The sequence below is a fragment of the Candida jiufengensis genome (assembly GCF_024610255.1).
Source record: "Candida jiufengensis strain CBS 10846 chromosome Unknown scaffold6, whole genome shotgun sequence".
Lineage (NCBI taxonomy): Eukaryota > Fungi > Ascomycota > Pichiomycetes > Serinales > Debaryomycetaceae > Lodderomyces > Lodderomyces jiufengensis.
The window spans coordinates 524,978-547,097 of record NW_026261557.1 but is presented as its reverse complement, the minus strand read 5'-3'; the positions used below and the strand labels follow the sequence as shown (position 1 = coordinate 547,097).

Below are 22,120 nucleotides of genomic sequence, written 5' to 3'. Positions count from 1 at the left end.
GTTAAATTTTATTGCAAACTATTCTCGCCTGGGTTAGGCTCAATATTAATAAGAATTAATAATTTATTATTCTTCGATGTCACATTTTGACTAAAATTATAGTATTTCAGTCACGGCTTTATTTATAAAAGATTTATGATTAATTATGCAATTGAATCATACTTAATTCAGATAGGAGATGAATTTATGGTTATACATGGTTAGAATTGGAATAGATGTTAATGCATATTAATAGATGTAATCAATTTGAGATTTTGTGTTATTGTTTTTTTAATCAGGAATTCTCTACAATTAATTGACATAAAATAAGTAGCCACATCATAGATTGAGAAAACGAAGTATCAATTATTGACTCGAAAGGATATTGAGAATGAGATGGTCTCAACTAACGATTACTTTAAGTGGATTTGAGTCCAATAATCAAATTTGGCAGACACTATAATTAATCCATTCCATAAATAAAATCATTCATCATTTGCGCTTTTATTTTTAGAAATAAATTTTTAGAAATTTTTTTAATTAATAAATAAATTAATTTTAGTTTAATTATTAATTAATAATAATAAATAATGAAGAAAAGATTAAACTAAAAAACATGAATTTAAAAAATTCGGAACGATGATTGAACTTTTATTATCTATCCTATTATTTGGTAGATGAACCATTTTTAGACTTTGAATTTAATCTAATCTAATTAATGAAATAAATTATAATATTAGTTTTTGATATGATAATTTACATCCTACATCAAATTAATTCATATAAAAAATATTATTACTTACTTATATTATTTATATTATTTAGTTTTGTGCTTTAAAGAAAAAATTAAAAGATCATAATAAATATTAAACAAATGTTGTAATAGAAAGGCGGTGATAAAATTCATTGAATTTAATTAGATGTGTTCTTTTGAAATGTTTATTTGAAATATGAAATAGAATTAAAATAACTTTAATTTATGAATTTGCAGTCAAAATGTTAAGTTCTTTAACTCACCGAAAAAAATTCACAGCCTTAAGTAAATTTTAATTTTTCACTCGTATTCAGTTTACAACATAAAGTACAACCTCAACAAGCAGGGTTCATTAAAAAAATTAGTCGATCATTGGCAAAGGGTTTTCTCAAAAATCTCTGAGGAAATTAAGAAAAAAGTAAAAGTTTTCCATAATAAGATTTTAATATGTAACATTGACTAAAATTAATGCACCAAAGGAAAGAACATATTTTAATTTTTTGATCTCTACGTTAAAGTTAAGAAGTATTACATTATTTTGAGATTGTGTATTACTATGATTTCGTGTTTTTTGTAAATTACAACCAAAAAACCTAAATTAAGATTAGATTTTTATTTTAGATGTACATTTCCATTATTTTCCCTATTAGTTAATTAAGTTGATGATCTCCCAAAATTCGTACTGTGATTTCATTGAAGAAAATAACAATTTTCGTAAAAAGGAGTAGTTTCAGTTAATCTTCTTTATAAGAATATTTGAGCGATTATTAGACTATAAAATTTTATTATTAGGGCCCTGACACCTAGGGCAATATAAAATGTAGAGCCATAATCTATTTAAATTAAACTTAGATCTATCAAGTCTCGTAAACAAAATGAATCTGAAATTAACCATCTTATTATAAATTTACGCCCGAAAATTTTCCAAACAATAACAAAGATCTTTGTTTCAAAAATCATCCCACTTTTTTTTTGAATTGTACATTTATCACCCATACTTATTAAAGTGCCCTCCTTAGTAGTAAATCTTCCCAAATTATTATTAGCACCTCCACAGGTTTAAATCCTTGCAGGTTAGTTGAACTGCAAAATAAGTTTAAATTTAAAAATAAGAAAAGTAGCAGTCAATCGGATATATGAACTCAATTGGAAATTAAAGTTTTGGCAAATTTAAAATTCTCAAACGAGTTTAATGAGATAGTACACAAATTTTACAAACGTTTGTTATACTTTTTTCTTGTCTAGCAAGGAAATGTGCCACTACAAAAGAAGAAAATATTATAATCAGAAAGTTTAAATAATAAAAATTTAACATGATACTTTGAAAGAAATATGAAATTCAACTAATTCTAATGAATTGATAAGCTAATTAAAATTTTTAAATGAATTTTACAAGAAATATCTATTTGAAACTTGGAGAAACAATAAAACTTTAAATTTGACAACTAAAAAGACACATGTTAAAATTTCAACTTCTTAAGTTCTATTGTTTTAGTTTTTAATGCTTATTTTTTTACATTTTCGATACTTGTAAATTAAAAATCATCTAACGGAATTAAGATCTAGATTGGATCTGGCTCAAGATCCATTGATAGCTTTAGTACAACAGGGCTCAAGTTTTGCATCTATTGTTTCAAACTTTCAAGACTGAACCTTCTGAAAGCTTTTTACAATGCAAATCACAAACATGAAAGGACAATTGAATCTCAAGTTATTAATAATTGATTTTCCATTTGCCATTGGAATCAACTACCCTCCGATATACCGATTAAGCATTTCTACTTTCATATTTCATATCAAAGAGATTTGATTGAGTAGAAAATAATTTAAAGTTTCTTGCTAATTCTCAAAATTTTCTACAATTTAAATTAAAAACAGATTTCCGGTAACTTAAAAAGTTTAAAATTTCTTTTTCAAATCAGTTTTTATTTAAAAAGAATCTTGAAACATTAATTTTACAAAAATTTGGGGTTGATTCAATAGAATGTGCCAATTCTAATTTTGATTTGGTATGGAGATTTATTATAGTCCTTGCTCTAGCTAGGATTTCTTTTTAGGTAAGGTAAAAACTTACTTAGTCAAGAATTATATTCCAAAATATACCGTAACGATAGAGAAAGCTTGATTCTCTATATCAAACATAAATAAAACCATAAGGATTTAATAAATCTACTCTAGGATCAGCGAAGCAATTGCTATTAATCATTCATTCTGAATGAAATTTAAAGTTTTGATCGACTTATAATTATCTTGAATTCAGTTTCAATCTAGACTTCTATTGTATAAACAATTTATAATATTAATTTGAATTGTGTCGATTATGGGATAAATAAATAACCGGTCGTCAATCAATGTTGAAAAAAAAATACAATAAAAGATTATAAGAATTATATTTTATTAAGTACCTTAATTGCAATTTCAATTATCCTTACCCACGTTTTTATTAAGATGAATCTATGAAATATTTTGGACCTGAGGAAGAGCCTTACAACATCAACGTCATAAATCACTATCAAAATACAATTTTTTCAAACTATCTCCGCCTTTGAACCAAATCTAATCTTAGCGATTCTTCTCCATTCCGAAAAATCAGGCTTAATAAATTTCATGTGGAAGTATAGATTGTCGTCAATTAATATCTCAACTAACACAAACCTTGCTTTTGCAAAATAAGCAAGACAAACAGAATTTGTAAAAAGGATCTTTGATGTAGATCTTCTTTTTTCTTTTTTTTTTTCTTTAAGATGCTTTTTAGGCTAGAGATTTAAAATTGATGTATGATGACTTAAATTGATTAACTCGATATTTTCTTGATTTATTGCATTTTAAAAAAAGTGTCTGCTCGTGTGTAGTTATTTGGTACAGACATTTTTGAACTATTAAGATTATATTATCTGAACTATCTAGTTAGATTTTGAATGATCAAGTGACTACAGTTTGGAGCCTTCAACTCGGTAATAGCTTAACAGAAGAGCAGGTTTAGTAGAAAAAACGAAAAAATATTAATCATTAATTATTAATGCGAGTCTATAAATCACTGGCTTTCATAAACAGTTATAGAATAATTTCGTAAAACATTATCTTCTTCAGTTTTTAATTGTTCTTTCTTCAGAACTAGTTGGTCTAGTACTTTGATAATTTCATCATAATAAAGACTGAACCAACCCGCATGTCGATGACATTTCTTTTTTTCTTTAACACATACTTCGTAAAACCAATCCGGATCATCATAATCTTGTACGGTCTCCATATTTGTGTCACCATCTTCATCTTCATTTTGTTCTTCTTCTACCTCATCTTCTTCAATTGTTTCCATTCTTTTCAGAATCTTTTTAATCAATTTTTCCAATAACTCATTCGATGAACCAATTTGAATAATCATGTTGTTGTCAGATTTATCACACATACACAATTCCAATTTTTTCTGTTTTTTCTTTTTTTGATTTTCTCCCGGATATATAGATTCTGATACTTTTTCATTAATGAATTTAATATTTTCTTTCATTGATTGTAGATTTTCCAATTTCTTTTCTAATGCATGAATCTGATCATTTGTTGAGTCACTTTGGTTTTTTAAATTCGTCAATTCTTCTTGAGTATTCATAGGAAATTGATCTATTGATTCATCGGTTTTAAATTTGTTAATTTGTTCAAGTTCGGGAAATCTTGAACCTAATTGATGTAATTTTTCACTATCACCAACAAAACCTAGTACCTTTTTTATTGTTTCAATATCAACATTTTTTTCATGAAACAATCGTCTCATATATTCTTCACCATGCTCCTTACTACAATATTTTGAATTATCAGCAATAGGTTTCAAACATTCTTCTAATCTACATTTTCTTTTCCATAAAGTTGAACCAATATTTTTCCATTTACAAAATTTACAATAAAATTTTGCAATTAAATTTGAAACATCAGGATTCACATTCATACATTTCATATGAAACCATTCTTCACATCCATCACATGCTACCATTATATCTCCTTCATCTGGTTCTCGACATATACAATAAACTTCTTCACTATTTAGATTAAATTTTGGTGCATTTACAAAATTCTTATATTGTTTTAATATATCTTCATTTGATTCATGAACATTGTTTAATTCTGAGTTGACTGTTGATCTTTTCTTCCTTGGTTTTCTATGCTTTGTTGATGATTCGGGTAGACTTAACTCTATCTCTGTCATTTATATTGACTGGTTGTAAATTTATCTAATGTGATATTAGTACTAGATTTTACTAACATATTAAATAGATCGCGTTAGAAATTTAAATCAGAATGCGTTTTTTCAATGCTACCAAACTGTTTGTGGAGTTATGAGGATCACTTAGAAATCCATATTTTTGCAACTATTACCATTTACATTTTAATTAATTGCCACCATCAGCAAGATGAATACGGTTTGTCCAATCTGCTCAAAACCAATTTCAGAGAGCTTACTAGAAAGACATGTCAATTCATGTTTAGACGGACAAGAAAAACCCGAGGTTATAGCTACTGAAACAAAGAAACGCGATGCATTTAGCGCGTTAGGTTTAAAAGCTGACTCACAGAAGAAGAAGAGCAAGACTGAAGCTAAACGGAGTAATAGTTTTCAAGATAAGAGCTTTGAAGGATCACTACAACCAAAGACTCAGGAAGATCAACCACTTGAAATACAACCACCACCATCATCATCACCACCACCAAGAGATCCAGCAAAAGAGTTAGCAGAATTGAAAAGAAAACTGGGTATACCTTTAGCTCATAGATTACGACCTAAAACTCTAGATGAATTTATTGGACAAGAACATGTGCTAGGAGAAGGAGCTACTTTAAGTAATATTATAAAATCTGACCAAATTCCTTCGTTTATATTATGGGGTCCACCAGGTTCAGGTAAAACTACATTATGTAGAGTTATTGCAAAAGAGAGCTCTCACAAATTTGTTGAATTATCAGCAGCTGATAGTGGAGCCAAAAATTTGAAAGAAGTTTTTACTCAAGCCGAAAATCACAGAAAATTAACGGGTCAAAGGACTATTTTATTTGTTGATGAAATTCATAGGTTTAATAAATTGGTTCAAGATATTTTACTACCTCATGTTGAAAAAGGAACATGTACTGTTATTGGCGCAACTACTGAAAATCCTTCTTTTTCATTGAACAATGCCTTACTTTCAAGAATGCATGTATTTGTATTGGAACCATTCAATAACGAATCCATTATGAAGATTTTAAATAGAGCATTATTTGAAGTTAACAAAATGAGGAAACTTTTATATCATTTGCCTTATTTGTCTATTGATAAAGACGGATTTAGATATATATCAGAGTTATGTATGGGTGATTCTAGAGTAGCTTTGAATATACTAGAGACAGTAAATGCATATTCCTCAGCCAATAAAGAAGAGAAAAATGACGAACCTACAAAAGTAACTGTTGATGATCTTAAATCAATTTTGAAGGCTAGAAATTTCCATCAAATGTATGATAAGAATGGTGATGCTCATTACGATATTATAAGTGCTTTTCACAAGTCAATACGCGGTTCAGATGTTGATGCGGCAATGTTTTATTTAGTGAAAATGCTTTCAGGAGGTGAGGATCCACTTTTTATACTACGAAGGATGACAGTAATTGCAAGTGAAGATATTGGATTAAGAGATGGTTCGTGTTTACCTTTCATGGTAGCTGCAAAACAAGCATTTGAGTTTGTTGGTATGCCAGAAGGTGAAATAATTTTAGCTCATTGTACTACAAAACTAGCAAGAGCTCCAAAATCAACAAGATCTTATAGAGCTTTGAGGTCAGCTCAAACTTATATTAAGGAAAACCCCGATGTTTTGAGATTACCAGTACCAATTCATTTGAAGAATGCACCAACAAGATTAATGAAGTCAATGGGTTTTGGCGAAGATTATAAGTATAATCCAAATTATGAAAATGGAGTAGTAAAACAAAAGTACTTTCCGAATGATATGGAACCAGTGAAGTTTTTCCAAGATACTAATTTGGGAAGTATGAGAGATCCGGGGGTTTCAAATGATGTTTATGAGAAGGAAAAAGCTGTGGTTGATGAATATAACGATTACATACAATGGGTGAAAGAACGAAAAAAGAGGAGAGAATCAAAAGCAGAAGAGCCAGAGGAAAAAGTAGTGGATGAAATGAAAATCACTGAGGGCAATAAAGTCGACAATAACGATGATACAGCTGTAGATGAAATTAGTGAATATTCAGATGACCCAGATTGTACGAATAATTTTGGTAAATCATATGATGAGTTTCTAGATAGAGATTCTCAACCGGATTATTACAACGAATTTAGTGAAAGTATGAAATAGATAATGTATAAATTTATAAAATACATTCAAACTCTCTATTGAATCTACTTAATTCTTTTTGCAACTTCCTGATTTTGTGTAATTGATTTGGTGCATCAAAAAAAATATAGAGATGAGATTTTTCAAGAAAGTTTCAAAATTGATATTAAAACCATTTTAATAAAATAAACATAAAGATGCAAGTAGCAGTCCATCAAGATGATGCTGATATTTTATTAAAGCAAAAAAACGTTTTAGACGAAGCAATTATAGAGAAATATCGAGTTGCAGGTCAAATAACTCAAACTGGTTTACAATATGTAATATCATTAATCAACAATTCATATCATTTAAAAACCACCGACAAATTAACTATTCAACAACTATGTTTATTAACAGATTCATTTTTAATGGATTTATTATCAAAGCAATACGTCAACAAAGTTAATGAAAAGGGAATTGCAACACCAACTACTTTAAATGTAAATGAATTATTAAATGGCTTTGCACCAGAAATTGATGATGAGAGAGATTTATATTTAAGTGAAGGAGATGTAGTAACAATAAGTTTAGGGGTACAAATAGATGGTTACACTTCACAAGTAAGTCATACAATAGTAATATATCCAACAACCGACTCAAAACCAAATGGTCCATTATTAGGAAATAATGCAGATGCCATTTGTGCTTCTTACATTGCAACAGAAGCAGTTGTTGCTTTGTTGAGTTGTTCATTATCACCAGAGAAATTACCACAACAATTGAAAAACACCAGCAATACAATAACAGGTAGTCAGATACGTCAATTAGTTGATGCTATAGCAGATGCATTTAATTGTGTGGTTGTACCATGTTCAAAAATTAGAAGAGTAAGAAGATTCTTGGCAGGACAAGCTGAAGGAATAGTAGCAGAACGTGATTTTAAAGGTGTTGTATGGGATGAATCACATCAAGAGGCAAATTTTTTGAAACAAGGATCAATGGAAATAAGTACAGAAGTTAAAAAACCAAAATTAACAAACAGTTCATCAGCTATACCAACTGATGAATTTACAATAACTCCAGGTGAAGTATATCAAATTGAAATCAGTATGAGTGGATTAAATAATGAATTAGGAATTATAACTACAGAAGAAATCGATAATTTCTCAGGTAAAAATTATAAACAAGATTTTAATTCAAAAGCTTCTATTTTTATACGTGATTTTGCAGTAATTCATCAATTAAAATTAAAAACTTCAAGAAAATTATTAGGAGAAATTGATAAATCATTTTCAGTTTATCCATTTAAATTAGATTATGCAAGTAATTCATTTCCGATAAAATTTGAAACTACAGAAGAAGAAATTAAACAACAAATTGATCTTGTTAAAAATGAATTAAAATCATTTAGATTAGGAGCAGCCGAATTAACTAATCGTCATTTAATTCAACAAAAACCAATTCAAATTACAAAATTCATTCCATTAAAAGAAATTTTATTAACTTCAAATCCAACTGGTAAACATGGTATCGATGCTTCAAAGCCTGTATTACCAGGTATGGAAATTCCATTACCACAACTAGGTATATCATCAATAAAATTAAAATCATTATTAAAATTAGGTTCTAATATATCAAATGTTAAAGAATCAACAACTATATTAATAAATCAAGATTTACAAGAAGTTGTTAGATTAAATGGTGGTGAAACTTCAAAAGTTAATTGGATTCATTCAAAATATAAATTATCAAATGAATTAATGGATATTATAAATCATTTAAATCAAGTTGTAAAAGATAAAAGATTTGGTATCAAATTAAAAGAAATTAATCCTTATAAAATTAAACAACATAATTTAGCTGTTGAATCAATGCAAATAGATTAAATAGATAAATAAAATGGGAATTAAACTAGATTATCTGTAGTTGTCAGCTCTATTTATCTGTTTCAAACTTCATCTTAGCGCCTAAATCTGAATTAATATCTACGACCCCTTAAGCTTGTAGTAACCGTTTTTTTAAACAAATATAAAACAAGCTACCAATTAGACTTGAATTTTTAAATTTCCACGGAATCATAATTTTAATTTTCTCCACATTAATTTTAATTTATTTATCAACTGAGAATAAATTATATTACAATACCTCTCAAATTATTGAAATTGTTCAATTTTTGTCAACTTTCAACTTTTATGATAAAAACTGCTTCATCAATTATTAATAGAGAAGTTAAAATTATTATTAGTAGACTTAAATCAACTAGTTATAATCAATTAATTAATTATAGATCAATGTCTCAACAAATTTCATCAAATTCGACTGCTGGAAATGGAACTGATGAAGCAGTCGTTTTACATTCAACTAAAAATCATGCAAGAATTATAACATTGAATAGAGTCAGAAAGTTAAACTCGTTGAATACTGAAATGATTGAATTAATTACTCCAGATTTATTAAATTATGCAAAAGAATCAGCAAATAATGTTATAATATTAACTTCAAATTCTCCAAAAGCTCTTTGTGCTGGTGGTGATGTTGCTGAATGTGCTAATCAAATTGTTAAAGGTAATCCAGGTTATGGTGCTGATTTTTTTGATAAGGAATATAATTTAAATTATATTATTTCAACTTTACCAAAACCTTATATTTCATTAATGGATGGTATAACATTTGGTGGTGGGGTTGGTTTATCAGTTCATGCACCTTTTAGAGTTGCAACCGAAAAGACAAAATTAGCAATGCCAGAGATGGATATTGGATTTTTCCCAGATGTTGGTACTACATTTTTTTTACCAAGATTAGATAATAAATTAGGTTATTACACTGCTTTAACTGGTAGTATATTAAATGGATTAGATGCTTACTTTACAGGTTTTGCAACTCATTATATAAAGTCTGAAAAAATTCCTCAATTAATTAATAGATTAGCAAATTTACAACCACCAGAAATTGCTGGAGAAATTTCATTAGTTAAAGGTAACACACATTATTTTCAACAAGTTAATAACATTTTGAATGAATTTAGTGAAAAACATTTACCAAATGATTATAAATATTTCTTAAGTGATGATGAAATTGACTTAGTTAACAAAGCATTTTCTCAAAATAATATCAACGAAGTTTTGGACTACTTGAAAAAAGATAATTCACCATTCGCTCAAAAGACATTGAAAACATTATTACAAAAACCTAGAACTTCATTAGCTATTGGATTTGAATTAATGAATCGTGGTTTGAAAAACTCAATTAAAGAACAATTTGAATTAGAAATGATTGCAGCAACTAATATTCAAAGATTACCACCAAAAGAAAATGATTTTGCTAAAGGTGTTATACATAAATTAGTTGATAAAATAAAAGATCCATTTTTTCCAAAATGGAATGATCCAAGTATTGTAACTCCAGAATACGTTAAGAATATTTTAACAGCAAATGATGATACATTAAAATTATTATCATCTCCATTAATCAAAAAATGGTTTGGATTAGATTATAACGATTACCCATTAAATTTTGGATTACCAAGAAATAAAGAAGTTGCAAATTATATTGAAGGTAGTGATGGATCAAATAGAACTTATTTACCAACTCCATCTGAAGTTTTTAAACATTTTAAATCAAAATCAAATGATAAATTAGGTATTGATATTAAGATTAAACAAATTTTAGATTTACATGGAGAGACTGCAAAATATGACAATAAATACGTCACATGGAAAAATTGATATGTTTTTTATAGATTTAAGTTATTAATAATACATTTACTTTTTTTATACTTTGTTTATTTACTTAAATTTTTCAACAATTAAATCTTCTCCTAATTCTTCATAATCAGCTTTTGTTATAAACCAATTATCTAATGCAATCTTTGCACTATTTGAATTATCTTTATTATCATTTAACATACAAGCTAAGTTACATGCACCTAACCAACTACCAAATTGTTTATCCCAAGTTTCTGAATTATCTAAACTTGATCTTATTTGTGATACATTATAATGGAAAGCATAATTTGGAAAATTTTGTTGAGTTATGATTTTTAAATTATTTATAATTAAATCTGGTAATTCACCAGCTAATGATGTACCACCGGTTATTAAAACATTCGATATTATATTTTTAAAAACTTCCATAAATTTTGCAAATCTATTTTGTGATGGACCCTCATTTGAATTTGGCAATAATGAAGCTTCAAGACTTTTTAAAACTATATAGAATAATGTGTTTAATCCTTGAGTATGTGGTTTTTCTAATGATGGTGGTTCTGGTAAATTGAAATTTGGTATTGGATGAGCTAATGGGTTGAATAAGTTGTCAAGATAAGAATTATGTTGATCATTGACGTTTAAAAATTTATGATCATATATTTCGAAATTTGAGATTTGATAATTACTTGATAAGTTCTTGAATTCTTGTAAAATGTTTGTGGACATATAATAAGCTTTAAAAGAATCTGATGATGAATTTGATCTATATGAATTTGGTAATAAATCATCTACTGATTGTACTTTTGATTGTAAATAATTCAAGACATGTAGGTTTAAAAAATCTCCTGCAAATCTTGTATGAAAAGTTGATTTATTTTGAATAACACCATCTAATATTGGTGTAACACTTGTAACACTAGAGCCAATATCAACTACTAATCCAGTAGACCTTCCACTTCTATATAGTTGACTTATTGGGTTTTTAACTAAACTGAAAATCGGTACTTCAAATTCTTCAAATACTAATTGACAAGTCTTTACTTTATTTTTCATTGGATTCCAAGATTGTTCTGTCATCATTAAAGGATAATCTTTTGAATTTATCAGATTATGATTATCTATGTTATCATATACATATCTCCAATTGTGTACTATATTTTCAAAATTATATATTACTCCATCTTCTAATAATGTGGATACTGGATATTGTGCGTTAGAATTCATTTCTTCATCTCCTATAATTACTTGTTTGGTTTCTGGATTTAGTATATAGTTTGAGTTGAAGACTAATGAAGGTAGATCTTCCAGGGCAAAACCTGCTTTTGTTGTGTATGAACCATTGTCTATGACTACAGCTGGTGCAGTATAAGCCATATTTTTCAAATTGGTGTGTATCCTGGATTATGGGTTGGTTATTTGATTTTTAGTTGTAAACTTTTTGTTGATGTTTTGAATTTTTTTTTTCTTACTAAATTTAAAAATTACATGCTACCAATTGAGTGACATAATTTTTATAGATTTATAGCATAGATTTAAATAATATATTATTAATCAATTCATAACCAACTTTCTTCAGTTTCATTATTGCAACCACAACTCATATAATGTTGAACAGGATACCCATAAAACGAATAGTAAGATCAACAAGATTATTCACCACAGCTCCAGCACCAACATATCAAACATCAGTACTACCTAATGGATTAACAGTAGCTAGTGAATCAATGCCAGGAACTAAAACTGCAACTGTCGGAGTATGGATTAATGCAGGTTCAAGAGCTGATAATCCTAAATCCAGTGGAACTGCACATTTTTTAGAACATTTAGCTTTCAAAGGAACGAATAAAAGAACACAATTAAATTTAGAGTTAGAAATTGAAAATTTAGGATCACAAATTAATGCATATACAAGTAGGGAAAACACAGTTTATTACACTAAATGTTTATCAGAAGATTTGAATCAAAATGTAGATATATTAAGTGACTTGCTAACTAAGTCAAAATTGGAGACAAGAGCTATTGAAAATGAAAGACATGTTATTTTACAAGAAAGTGATGAAGTTGATAAAATGTATGATGAAGTTGTATTTGATCATTTACATTCTGTTGCATTTAAAAATCAAGATTTAGGTAGAACTATATTGGGACCAAGAGATTTAATCAAAACTATAAATAGAGAAGATTTGAGAAGTTATATTACAACAAATTATAAGGGAGATCGAATGGCTTTAATCGGAGTTGGTAGTATAAATCATGAAGAATTAGTGAAAATGGGTGAAAAATATTTCGGTGATATAAAAAAATCAGATAAACCTTTCAAACAAAGTGGCGATGATTTACCAATATTTTATGGAGAAGAAATTAGAGTACAAGATGATGCATTACCAACAACTCATGTTGCATTAGCAGTTGAAGGTGTAAGTTGGTCAGCTCCAGATTTTTTTGTTGCTTCGGTTGCAAATGGTATAATTGGTTCATGGGATAGATCAATAGGAATTGGTTCAAATTCTCCATCACCTTTAGCTGTAACAGCAGCAACAGGTGGACCAAATAATACCCCCATAGCCAACTCTTATATGGCTTATACAACATCATATGCAGATACTGGATTATTAGGAGTTTATTTTACAGCTGAAAGTAATGCAAATTTAAAAATATTGATAGATGCAATTCAAAAAGAATGGGGTAGATTAAGTCTTGGTAATATAACTGACGATGAAGTGGAAAGAGCAAAAGCTCAATTAAAAGCTTCTTTATTACTAGCATTAGATGATTCAACAGCTATTGCTGAAGATATAGGTAGACAAGTTGTAAATACAGGTTATAGATTATCACCAGAAGATGTCTTTGCAAGAGTCGAATCAATAACGAAAGATGACGTTGTGAATTGGGCTAATTATAGATTGAAAAATAGACCAATTGCATTAGCTGCTGTTGGAAATGTTAAAACTATTCCATCACTTTCAGAAATAACAAAAGGTATGAATTTTAAATAAATAGATAAATAGAGTATATTATAAGAATTTGTAAATAGATAGTCATCAATCGTATCAATATATATTACATGTTATAGCACTACTGTTTAAACAAATCATTAGCTTCATCAACTACTTCTTCTTCCTCATTTTCAACTTCACCTTGTTTTATAATTATTGAATCATCAGGTACTCTTTTCATTTTTTCAGCTGGAGGGAATAAATTACCAATATTATCAATCCATCTTTTTCTTTTTTCTAATAATGCTCTTAACCCACTATTTACAGCTTGTTGTTGAGGAGTATTATTTTCAATTTTTTTCTTTTTACCTTTACCTTTTGAACGTTTAATATATGCTTGATCAACTTGTCTATCTAAATCTTCTAATATTGTACTATATTCTTGATATGCTATATGATCTTCAATCATTGGTAGTATTTGTTTTTTATTTGCTCTATTCCTACTTACTACTTCTCTTAATTCCTTTTGTAATGCTCTTATTTCTGCACATACTTCATCATCTTCTTTATTTTTTATCCATTCATCATTATCAATTATACTTATTTTGGGGTTTCTTTTCTTTTTATCATCATTAATGGGTAAATTCATAAATATACCAATATATTTTAATTCTCTTTTCAATCTATCTTCTATAGATTGATAATCATTTACTTCCGTAGTGATTTTATAATCTTCTCCACTATTTAATTGTGTTGCTACTTCATCGTCTAAAGATTCTTTTTCTTCTAATTCTCCACCACCTTCATGATTACTTAGTATTGCAGATAATAATCTACTTGATAATGGACCACAAGATATATCTTCAGTATATAAGTTCTCATCAGTCAATGAATTTATTGATCCTCTAGCCACATAATTATCAATTGATGAAGCTGAATTGGCTGCTGGAGTATTTAATTTTGCAGCTAGTGAAGGATCTTCTTCCGTCCAAACATCTGAATAAAATCTACCCAATTTAGGTATTATAAAAGGTGAGACATCGGGATCATAACCTAATTTTTCAAAACCTGGAGGTATGATATTTCTTTCATTTAAAGCTTTAATATCATCATTACCAAATAATCTAAAATATGATTCTATATACGATTGGAAAGTTGTAAATTGTACTTGATTTGTTGGTGGTTTATTTTTTGAAAAATCAATATTTGGAATCTTACCAGGTAATAAATTTAATAAATCATTTTCTGGATATGATGCAACTCCATATTTCTTTTTGAGATATTCTTTCCCATGAGTTTCTAACCCATTATTTGATTCTGAAAATAATCCTAATGCTGATATTGCTTCTGCTGATAATGTTTGTGGTTCAACATATTCCGATTTTGGATTCTTTAATCTTGTATCGTTTTCTTGTGTGTAGGAGCCAGTTTGAACTGGGGGTACTGGATCATCTTTTGAATTTATTTCTTCTCCCAACTTCCTTTTTTTATGTGGTTCATTGTCTTCATCTTTGACATCTTTTGATTCTTCTTCATTTTCATTTTCATCTTCTTCTTCCAAACGCCGTTTTCCATCATTCTTGTTAGTCAATGCCGCTATTTTGTTCAATATTTCATCATCAGTATTTTCAATTTCATTTAGTTGTTTCCATAAATTATTAAATAATTTATTTAAATTTAATAATGTATTTACATTTGGTATATTTCTGATTGAATCTCCATCTAAAACCCCAATAGATGAGTCATATGTTAGTTTTAACTCATCTATAATGTCATTTAAAGTAGTAGATGCTCCATGATCAGACATTATAGGTTGAAGTGATGGATTGTTCTAACTAGTTGATTAATTTGATCTACTAAAATTAATTTTATTAATTTATTTCAAGTTTCAAAATTTGTTTTGAAAATTTGAAACACAAACCAAAATTTTAATTTAATAATATTTGAGCTACACGTAAAGAGAACTAATTTCTCAATTTACAATAAATGTTCTATTTACATTAATTTTAAATATATATACAACTTTATGGACTTATTTTCTGTAATTGATCATTATCTAATTTATTTTTACTTATTTCAACCAATTCAGAAACAATCTCATGTCTCTTTATTGGAGCATCTTCAGGTTTTTTCCAATTTTCAGGAAATTCAACTGGTTTCTTTTTTGTAGTCCAAGTTTTCATATGACGTTTATCCAATGGAATATCTTCAAAAGTCTCCTTTGATAAATCTTTTGATTCTTTTAATAATTTATTGAAAGTTGATATTAACCAAGTTACATTTTGTGAAGCTTCTGGAAATTTTTCAGATTTTAATTGAAAAGTTTGTAAACTATGATGAAATCTTTTACCTGATAGTATTTTAAATTTATGTTCTTGTTTTGGTGATAATTTTAAATCTTTTAATTTTACAAATAATGTAACTTTTCTATTAAATTGATTTGAAGTTTCATTTGAAAAATCTGAATTATAAATTAATTTTATTGGTGATTCTGTGGTGTTTGGTGGAGTGTAAATTTCGCGATATTTTGCTAATAACGGCATTTCAAAAGCTGATATTCTATTTAATTGTTCATATCTTGTTTCATTATGTGGAATAGATCCTGAATTTACAACAAATTGATTACTTAATTTTTGTGGTTTTCCTCTATCTTTCATAGGGGTATTATTCATTACTCTTTCTTTAAAATTTTCAATTTCAAATGAATAATCTAATGTAGGTTTATTTTTAGATAATGATGTTATTGTTGATAAAATTGCAGTTCTTTCTTCATTGGTTGGATTATATGCTTCACCTAAGTAATTTTTTCTGATTTGATGTAATTGGAAAATTTGATCGGCTGGTAAACCTTCCCATGCATGAGGGTTTAAGAATAATTCAGGCTTTTTTGAATATTGCCTTATCAATCTTAATGATTTCATATTGTCTGATTAAACCAAATTGATTGATTGATTGATTGATTTTATATGAAAAAAAAAACTTTCCATATTTCAATACAAAACATTTTTTCACTAACAAACTCAACTACCAATTGAGATTGAAAAATTTGGAGAGATTAAACATTTGATACAACTTTCGTTTTTTATTAAAATGCTATAGCTATTAGTATAAATAATCTATAAGAAATCATCCAAATCACCTTCTTCAATAGCTTTTAATAATTCAACCTCATCATTTTCAATTTCTTTATTAGTAATTTTTTGTTCATTATCATTAGGAAATCTCATTGACTTAACACTATCATTATGTAATGATAAACAAAATTTAATTCTTTGATCAAATTCTTGTTGTGGTAATTTTGTTGAATAAATATCTAATATTTCATTTGATTGCATAAACCCTTTTTCATGATTTATTGTTGCTTCTATAACTCCATCTCTTATAGCTTTTGATACTATATATTCTGTTGATTCTTCTGAATCCAAATGTAATTTAATACAAATATCTTTTAATGATATTTTTGAATATGATAATGAAATAATTCTAATACCTGTTTTTATAACATTTTGACGTAATCTTAAAATTAATGTATAATTATCATCTTTTTTAAAAGCTGATTCATATTTCTTCAATACTTCTTTAAAAAATTTTAAGTCACCTAATTTTACAGCTTTCGTTACATTAAAATAAGGATCTAAATTCCCCTTGTTGGATTTAAAAGTTTTCAATTCTGGAATTTCTCCCATTAATAATTCAATAACAATATTTAATTTTGTTGCTGATTGTAAAAATCCATTTGCTAATTTTGTTTGTGGAGCTTTTCTTATAGCTGCAATAACACATTCATGAGCACTTGAATAATCCAATTGGACTGCATTAATTCTTGCCAAATAATAATAATATCTTGCAACTAATGCATTTGCTGCATTATCTGGGAAAGTAACTTTTTCAACTAAATTTGAAGCTTGTTGAATATCATGAGATAATAAATAATTTCTTAATAATAATGTTATAATTGATGCTGTAGTTTCTGTATCATGTCTTAAACTTGCAGTTCTTAAACTAAATAATAATTCATTTCTTACCGATAATAAATCTCCAGTTAATTCTTTACCTCTACTTATATAAAACCATATTTTCGCCTGTATGAAATCTAATGAACGTCTATTATATGAATTCATTAATTTAATTAAATGAGGACTCAATTCGTTTAATTCTGTGATTTTTTCAGTGTCTAATAAATAGACTTGTATCAATAAATAAATATATAATTCAATTTCTGGAATGAATGAATAAGACTTGTCCGATTTATCTAACGGTGATGAATTGAAAAGTTTTAATAAATGTTCTTTATATTGATTATTAGTTGGGAATACATTATTTATTATTGTTGGTAATACTTGATCATTTTGTAAGATTTTTTTTCTTAATGGTCCAAAATCACGAAATACTTTTGAAATATATCTATTATCAAATGTATTTGAAGCTTTTTCTAATAAATTAAAAGATGATTCAATTTCTTCAATTATTTGTTTAGTTTCTTCAATTGATGCATCTGCATCTTTCATTTCAATATCCTTTGATTCTGACATGATTAATGATATGAAGCAGTAGGTAGAAGATTACTAAAATAAATGAATTTGAATTTATTCTAAATTGGTGGCAATAGAGAAAAATTAAATTGGAAAGTTGAAGTTTCAATTTTCTTAATTTTGATTTTAACACTACACAAATATTTTGACACACTTAAGATTTCGTTTTAAACTTACAATACAATCAATAGAATGAATAAAACCTATTGAAGACCAAGTGGTTTTAAACTGCAAATTTGACCTTATTTGTTTAATAAAGATCTATAAAGTATATAACAACAATGCAATAGTTAGATGTTGGTATCTAAATTGCATTTGCTTAATTAGATACTAAATCTAAATTAATGCGTAAACCACAAGGTTTGAACTAAATAATCAATTTCCCCGGAAAACTAAATTCCAACACTTACATAATTTAAACTTAAGCTCTTCGATCATCAGTTCTTCTAACTCACTACTACTCAATTGAATCGAATTAACTAATAAAAATGTCAACAATTTTAAAACAATTACCAAATTTCCCAACACAACCAAAATTAATCCCCGTTTTAACATTTAATTTGAAATTAAAATCAGATCCACAACATATTTATACAAATACCAAAATAGATAAAACATTAAATTTAGCAACTATAGAAAATGGAGAAATTAAATCAATTGATAATGAATTTGGTTTCCAATTACTAGTTAATGAAATTTTTGGTACTGATGATTTAAATATTAATATATCAATAAATACTGCTTATTTAGATTGTAAATTATATGGGAAAACCCCCAATGGATCAGGTGTTAAAGTGAATTATGGAGGTAGAGTACAATTAACTAAACCATCGGTTGATGTTATCACCAATAAATCAAAAGAAGCTACAATTGATGAAAGTTTTGTTACTTGTAATCCTTCATTTATATTTGATGATTCTGTTGAAGAAGAATTTAAATGGGTTTTAAAAGAAAATTTAATTGGGAAAGGTAGATTTGCTAGAGATGATGATGATAATCTTTATGTTCAATATTATATTTATGTAATTAGATAGGTAAAGAAAATATATATGTAAAACAATTAGGGTAAATTTTAATACATTAGTAAATCTTAACCCTAAGTTTTGTATTAATAAAGAGAGGTTCAGAATAAGTAGAGAAAAGATAAAAGAAAGTAAACTATCATTATACTATTATTATACTATTATTATTATTATTTATATCCAAAAAAAAAATTTTATATAACACACTTAACAACATCCATTTGATTGATTTGAAGTTAAAGATTCACCTCTTAAATTAACATTACTTTTACCTTTTGATCCACCAACTTGATTACCACTTGAATTTGAATTATTTGTCATTTGAGCTTTAATTTGTCTAGCCATTGTAATAAAAGCTTGTTCAACATTAGTAGAACTTAATGCTGAAGTTTCTAAAAATGGTATATCTAAAGCATCTGAAAATTCTTTTGCTGTAGTATATTCAACAATTTTTTTATCTGATAAATCAGCTTTATTACCAACTAATAATTTCATTACTCCACCAGTAGCATAGCGATCAATTTCTTGTAACCATTGTTTAACATTATTAAAACTTTCTTGATCAGTAACATCATAAACTATAATAATACCATGAGCTCCTCTATAATATGATGATGTTATAGTTCTAAATCTTTCTTGTCCTGCAGTATCCCAAATTTGTAATTTTATAGTTTTACCATCTAATTCAATTGTTCTAATTTTAAAATCTACACCAATTGTTGAAATATAATCTGGTGTATATGTATCATCAGCAAATCTTAATAATAAACATGATTTACCAACTCCTGAATCTCCAATTAATAATAATTTAAATAAATAATCGTATTCGTTATTCATTTTCTTATTGTGTGTATATAAGTATTGATTTTGTTAAGATTTATGATCTAATTAAAGGATAGTAAGTGTATAATTAAAATATTGAAGTGGCAAAGTTTGACTTATTCTTTATTGAATATGTATAAATTCAAATGACCTCGTATTTAAAAATAAAAAAAAACTTGATTTCGTGTAAAAACTGTATAAGTATATATAGTATAGTAATATTATATCTTATATATAATGAACAAATGTGTACTGAGAATGTGAATGTATCAATTAATAGTATATATTAATAGAATTAAATTGATGATTGTGTGTAAGTATTAATCAATAATTGTATCAAAAAGATAAGTAAGTAATTAGTTGTTGTTTGCTTAAAATTATTATTATTTTAGATTTTAATTTTAATTTGTGTTGTAAAAAAGAAATATTTGAAAATGGCGATTATTAAATAATAGTGATTGTTTTTTAGTTTGATTTACACTACCAGTATCATACTTATACTACAGTAACACAGTACTATAAAATATTAATATGATAAGTTTCAGATAAGAAACAAGAGTTTGAATTCAAAGCTGAACCAATAATTACGACTACTCTAATTGATGATGCAAAAAAACTTTGTCTAATTTTTAATTTATATATAACTGTTTTAAACTTCTATTATATTAATATTTTTCTTTAATCTACTTTTGAAGTTTGTTTTGATGATGAAACTGTTTTTGTTTTATTACCATTTGCTTTTTTCATTGCAATTTTAACCATTTTATAAAACCAATAAATATTTAATAAATTTAAACCAAAATTCATTAATAATATTGAAAAAGGTATAAATAAATTAATTTGATCTAATGAATATAACATATCATTACCCATTTGAATAACAGCATATATTCCCCATATAATTCTAACAAAAAAAAATACAATCATTAATAATAAACCATTTATAATTATAAATTTATCACTAAATGTCCCTACAGGTAAATGAGAAGCAAACCAATTTAAATTTACAAATGGTGTACTTAACTCAAATGATAAAAATGCAGCACCCCAAGGTTGACAATAAGGAATGAAAGCACAACCCATTGCATATAATGCAGCAATTGCATGTAATAAAAATCCAATACCAAATAATTTATAATATTTTAAACAAATGAATAAATCCCAAATAAAATATCCAGCAGTTAATGAAGCAAGTAAAGTACCAAATGGAGTTGAACCTAATAATGAATTTATTGGATCATTTAATCTATTTTGAAAATGAGGATTATTAAAATGAGGTATTAATAAACCAATTGATATAAAACATTGTACCATTGAAGTTATATGAACATCAAAATTTATTTTAGTATTAGGTTTTAAATTTATATAATGTTTACCAAAAAAATATTTTGAAATTGGTTTTGATAATTGTTGAATTGTAAAATAAAATATAACTGATCCAATTATTTCATGCCAATGAGCTTCAAATAAATTTTTAGGATTTTCAGGAAATGGTCTATATTTTTCAAATGGATCCAATATTATAGTTGGTAAATATGTAGTCATTATCTTTTATTGTTTGTTGTTGATATTTCAATTTTTATTTGATTTCGGTTTAACAGGGTTTAAGTAAATAATTATTTAATATATCGTTCTGGTAGTAAACTTTAACAAGTAAAAATATTATTATGAGCAATGGACTTTCTGAAATAGTTATTATGTAGTTGTTATTTAGCTAATTGGATAAAATCAAACTATTTATATAAATCCAATGTCTTTTTTGGTGGATACCTTAATAAATAATAAATTGTTGTTAGATTTATTCTTAGTAAATAAAATAAATAAAATAAATTGGAGATAAAAATAAAAAATTAAATTATTTTTCAGATTTGTGGAAAATAAATAATTCATTAAATTGTTTACAAATAAAATTGTTGAGTTTAACTTTTGATACTTAGAACTTAAGTACTTCTTCTAGTTGAATAAAGATATAGACCATTTTTGAACAAATATCATCTTCAAGTATTATAAACTGTCAACTTCAAAATTTTAATTAATAATGTAGTTTTCATAGAATATTTTATTAATATTCA

At 26.7% G+C, this 22,120-nt stretch overlaps 12 protein-coding genes across 12 annotated transcripts; 5 read left to right on the top strand and 7 right to left on the bottom strand. All coding sequences in view use genetic code 12, as the record gives it.

Moving 5' to 3' along the window:
* Positions 1–3,767: 3,767 nt before the first annotated feature.
* On the bottom strand, positions 3,768–4,928 carry SPP1 (Spp1p; the record flags this gene model as incomplete). The annotated part of the gene is made up of 1 exon (XM_051761682.1): positions 3,768–4,928. The coding sequence occupies one exon, from the start codon at positions 4,926–4,928 to the stop codon at positions 3,768–3,770; it is 1,161 nt and encodes a 386-aa protein (XP_051621721.1).
* Positions 4,929–5,133: 205 nt separating this feature from the next.
* KGF54_001324 (ssDNA-dependent ATPase) lies at positions 5,134–7,068 on the top strand (the record flags this gene model as incomplete). The annotated part of the gene is made up of 1 exon (XM_051761681.1): positions 5,134–7,068. The coding sequence occupies one exon, from the start codon at positions 5,134–5,136 to the stop codon at positions 7,066–7,068; it is 1,935 nt and encodes a 644-aa protein (XP_051621720.1).
* Positions 7,069–7,244: 176 nt separating this feature from the next.
* ARX1 (putative hydrolase) lies at positions 7,245–8,915 on the top strand (the record flags this gene model as incomplete). The annotated part of the gene is made up of 1 exon (XM_051761680.1): positions 7,245–8,915. One exon carries the CDS (start codon positions 7,245–7,247, stop codon positions 8,913–8,915), a length of 1,671 nt encoding a protein of 556 aa, XP_051621719.1.
* Positions 8,916–9,221: 306 nt separating this feature from the next.
* On the top strand, positions 9,222–10,754 carry EHD3 (mitochondrial 37S ribosomal protein mS47; the record flags this gene model as incomplete). Its single annotated transcript, XM_051761679.1, has 1 exon — positions 9,222–10,754. The coding sequence occupies one exon, from the start codon at positions 9,222–9,224 to the stop codon at positions 10,752–10,754; it is 1,533 nt and encodes a 510-aa protein (XP_051621718.1).
* A 60-nt stretch (positions 10,755–10,814) lies between these two features.
* Positions 10,815–12,110, bottom strand: KGF54_001321 (uncharacterized protein; the record flags this gene model as incomplete). The annotated part of the gene is made up of 1 exon (XM_051761678.1): positions 10,815–12,110. The coding sequence occupies one exon, from the start codon at positions 12,108–12,110 to the stop codon at positions 10,815–10,817; it is 1,296 nt and encodes a 431-aa protein (XP_051621717.1).
* A 230-nt stretch (positions 12,111–12,340) lies between these two features.
* On the top strand, positions 12,341–13,732 carry MAS1 (Mas1p; the record flags this gene model as incomplete). The annotated part of the gene is made up of 1 exon (XM_051761677.1): positions 12,341–13,732. One exon carries the CDS (start codon positions 12,341–12,343, stop codon positions 13,730–13,732), a length of 1,392 nt encoding a protein of 463 aa, XP_051621716.1.
* Positions 13,733–13,811: 79 nt separating this feature from the next.
* NGG1 (histone acetyltransferase) lies at positions 13,812–15,479 on the bottom strand (the record flags this gene model as incomplete). Its single annotated transcript, XM_051761675.1, has 1 exon — positions 13,812–15,479. The coding sequence occupies one exon, from the start codon at positions 15,477–15,479 to the stop codon at positions 13,812–13,814; it is 1,668 nt and encodes a 555-aa protein (XP_051621715.1).
* A 217-nt stretch (positions 15,480–15,696) lies between these two features.
* Positions 15,697–16,593, bottom strand: KGF54_001318 (mitochondrial 37S ribosomal protein mS35; the record flags this gene model as incomplete). The annotated part of the gene is made up of 1 exon (XM_051761674.1): positions 15,697–16,593. The coding sequence occupies one exon, from the start codon at positions 16,591–16,593 to the stop codon at positions 15,697–15,699; it is 897 nt and encodes a 298-aa protein (XP_051621714.1).
* A 195-nt stretch (positions 16,594–16,788) lies between these two features.
* RPN3 (proteasome regulatory particle lid subunit) lies at positions 16,789–18,204 on the bottom strand (the record flags this gene model as incomplete). Its single annotated transcript, XM_051761673.1, has 1 exon — positions 16,789–18,204. One exon carries the CDS (start codon positions 18,202–18,204, stop codon positions 16,789–16,791), a length of 1,416 nt encoding a protein of 471 aa, XP_051621713.1.
* Positions 18,205–18,692: 488 nt separating this feature from the next.
* On the top strand, positions 18,693–19,238 carry KGF54_001316 (uncharacterized protein; the record flags this gene model as incomplete). Its single annotated transcript, XM_051761672.1, has 1 exon — positions 18,693–19,238. The coding sequence occupies one exon, from the start codon at positions 18,693–18,695 to the stop codon at positions 19,236–19,238; it is 546 nt and encodes a 181-aa protein (XP_051621712.1).
* Positions 19,239–19,433: 195 nt separating this feature from the next.
* On the bottom strand, positions 19,434–20,063 carry YPT1 (Rab family GTPase; the record flags this gene model as incomplete). Its single annotated transcript, XM_051761671.1, has 1 exon — positions 19,434–20,063. One exon carries the CDS (start codon positions 20,061–20,063, stop codon positions 19,434–19,436), a length of 630 nt encoding a protein of 209 aa, XP_051621711.1.
* A 663-nt stretch (positions 20,064–20,726) lies between these two features.
* KGF54_001314 (uncharacterized protein) lies at positions 20,727–21,593 on the bottom strand (the record flags this gene model as incomplete). Its single annotated transcript, XM_051761670.1, has 1 exon — positions 20,727–21,593. One exon carries the CDS (start codon positions 21,591–21,593, stop codon positions 20,727–20,729), a length of 867 nt encoding a protein of 288 aa, XP_051621710.1.
* Positions 21,594–22,120: the final 527 nt, after the last annotated feature.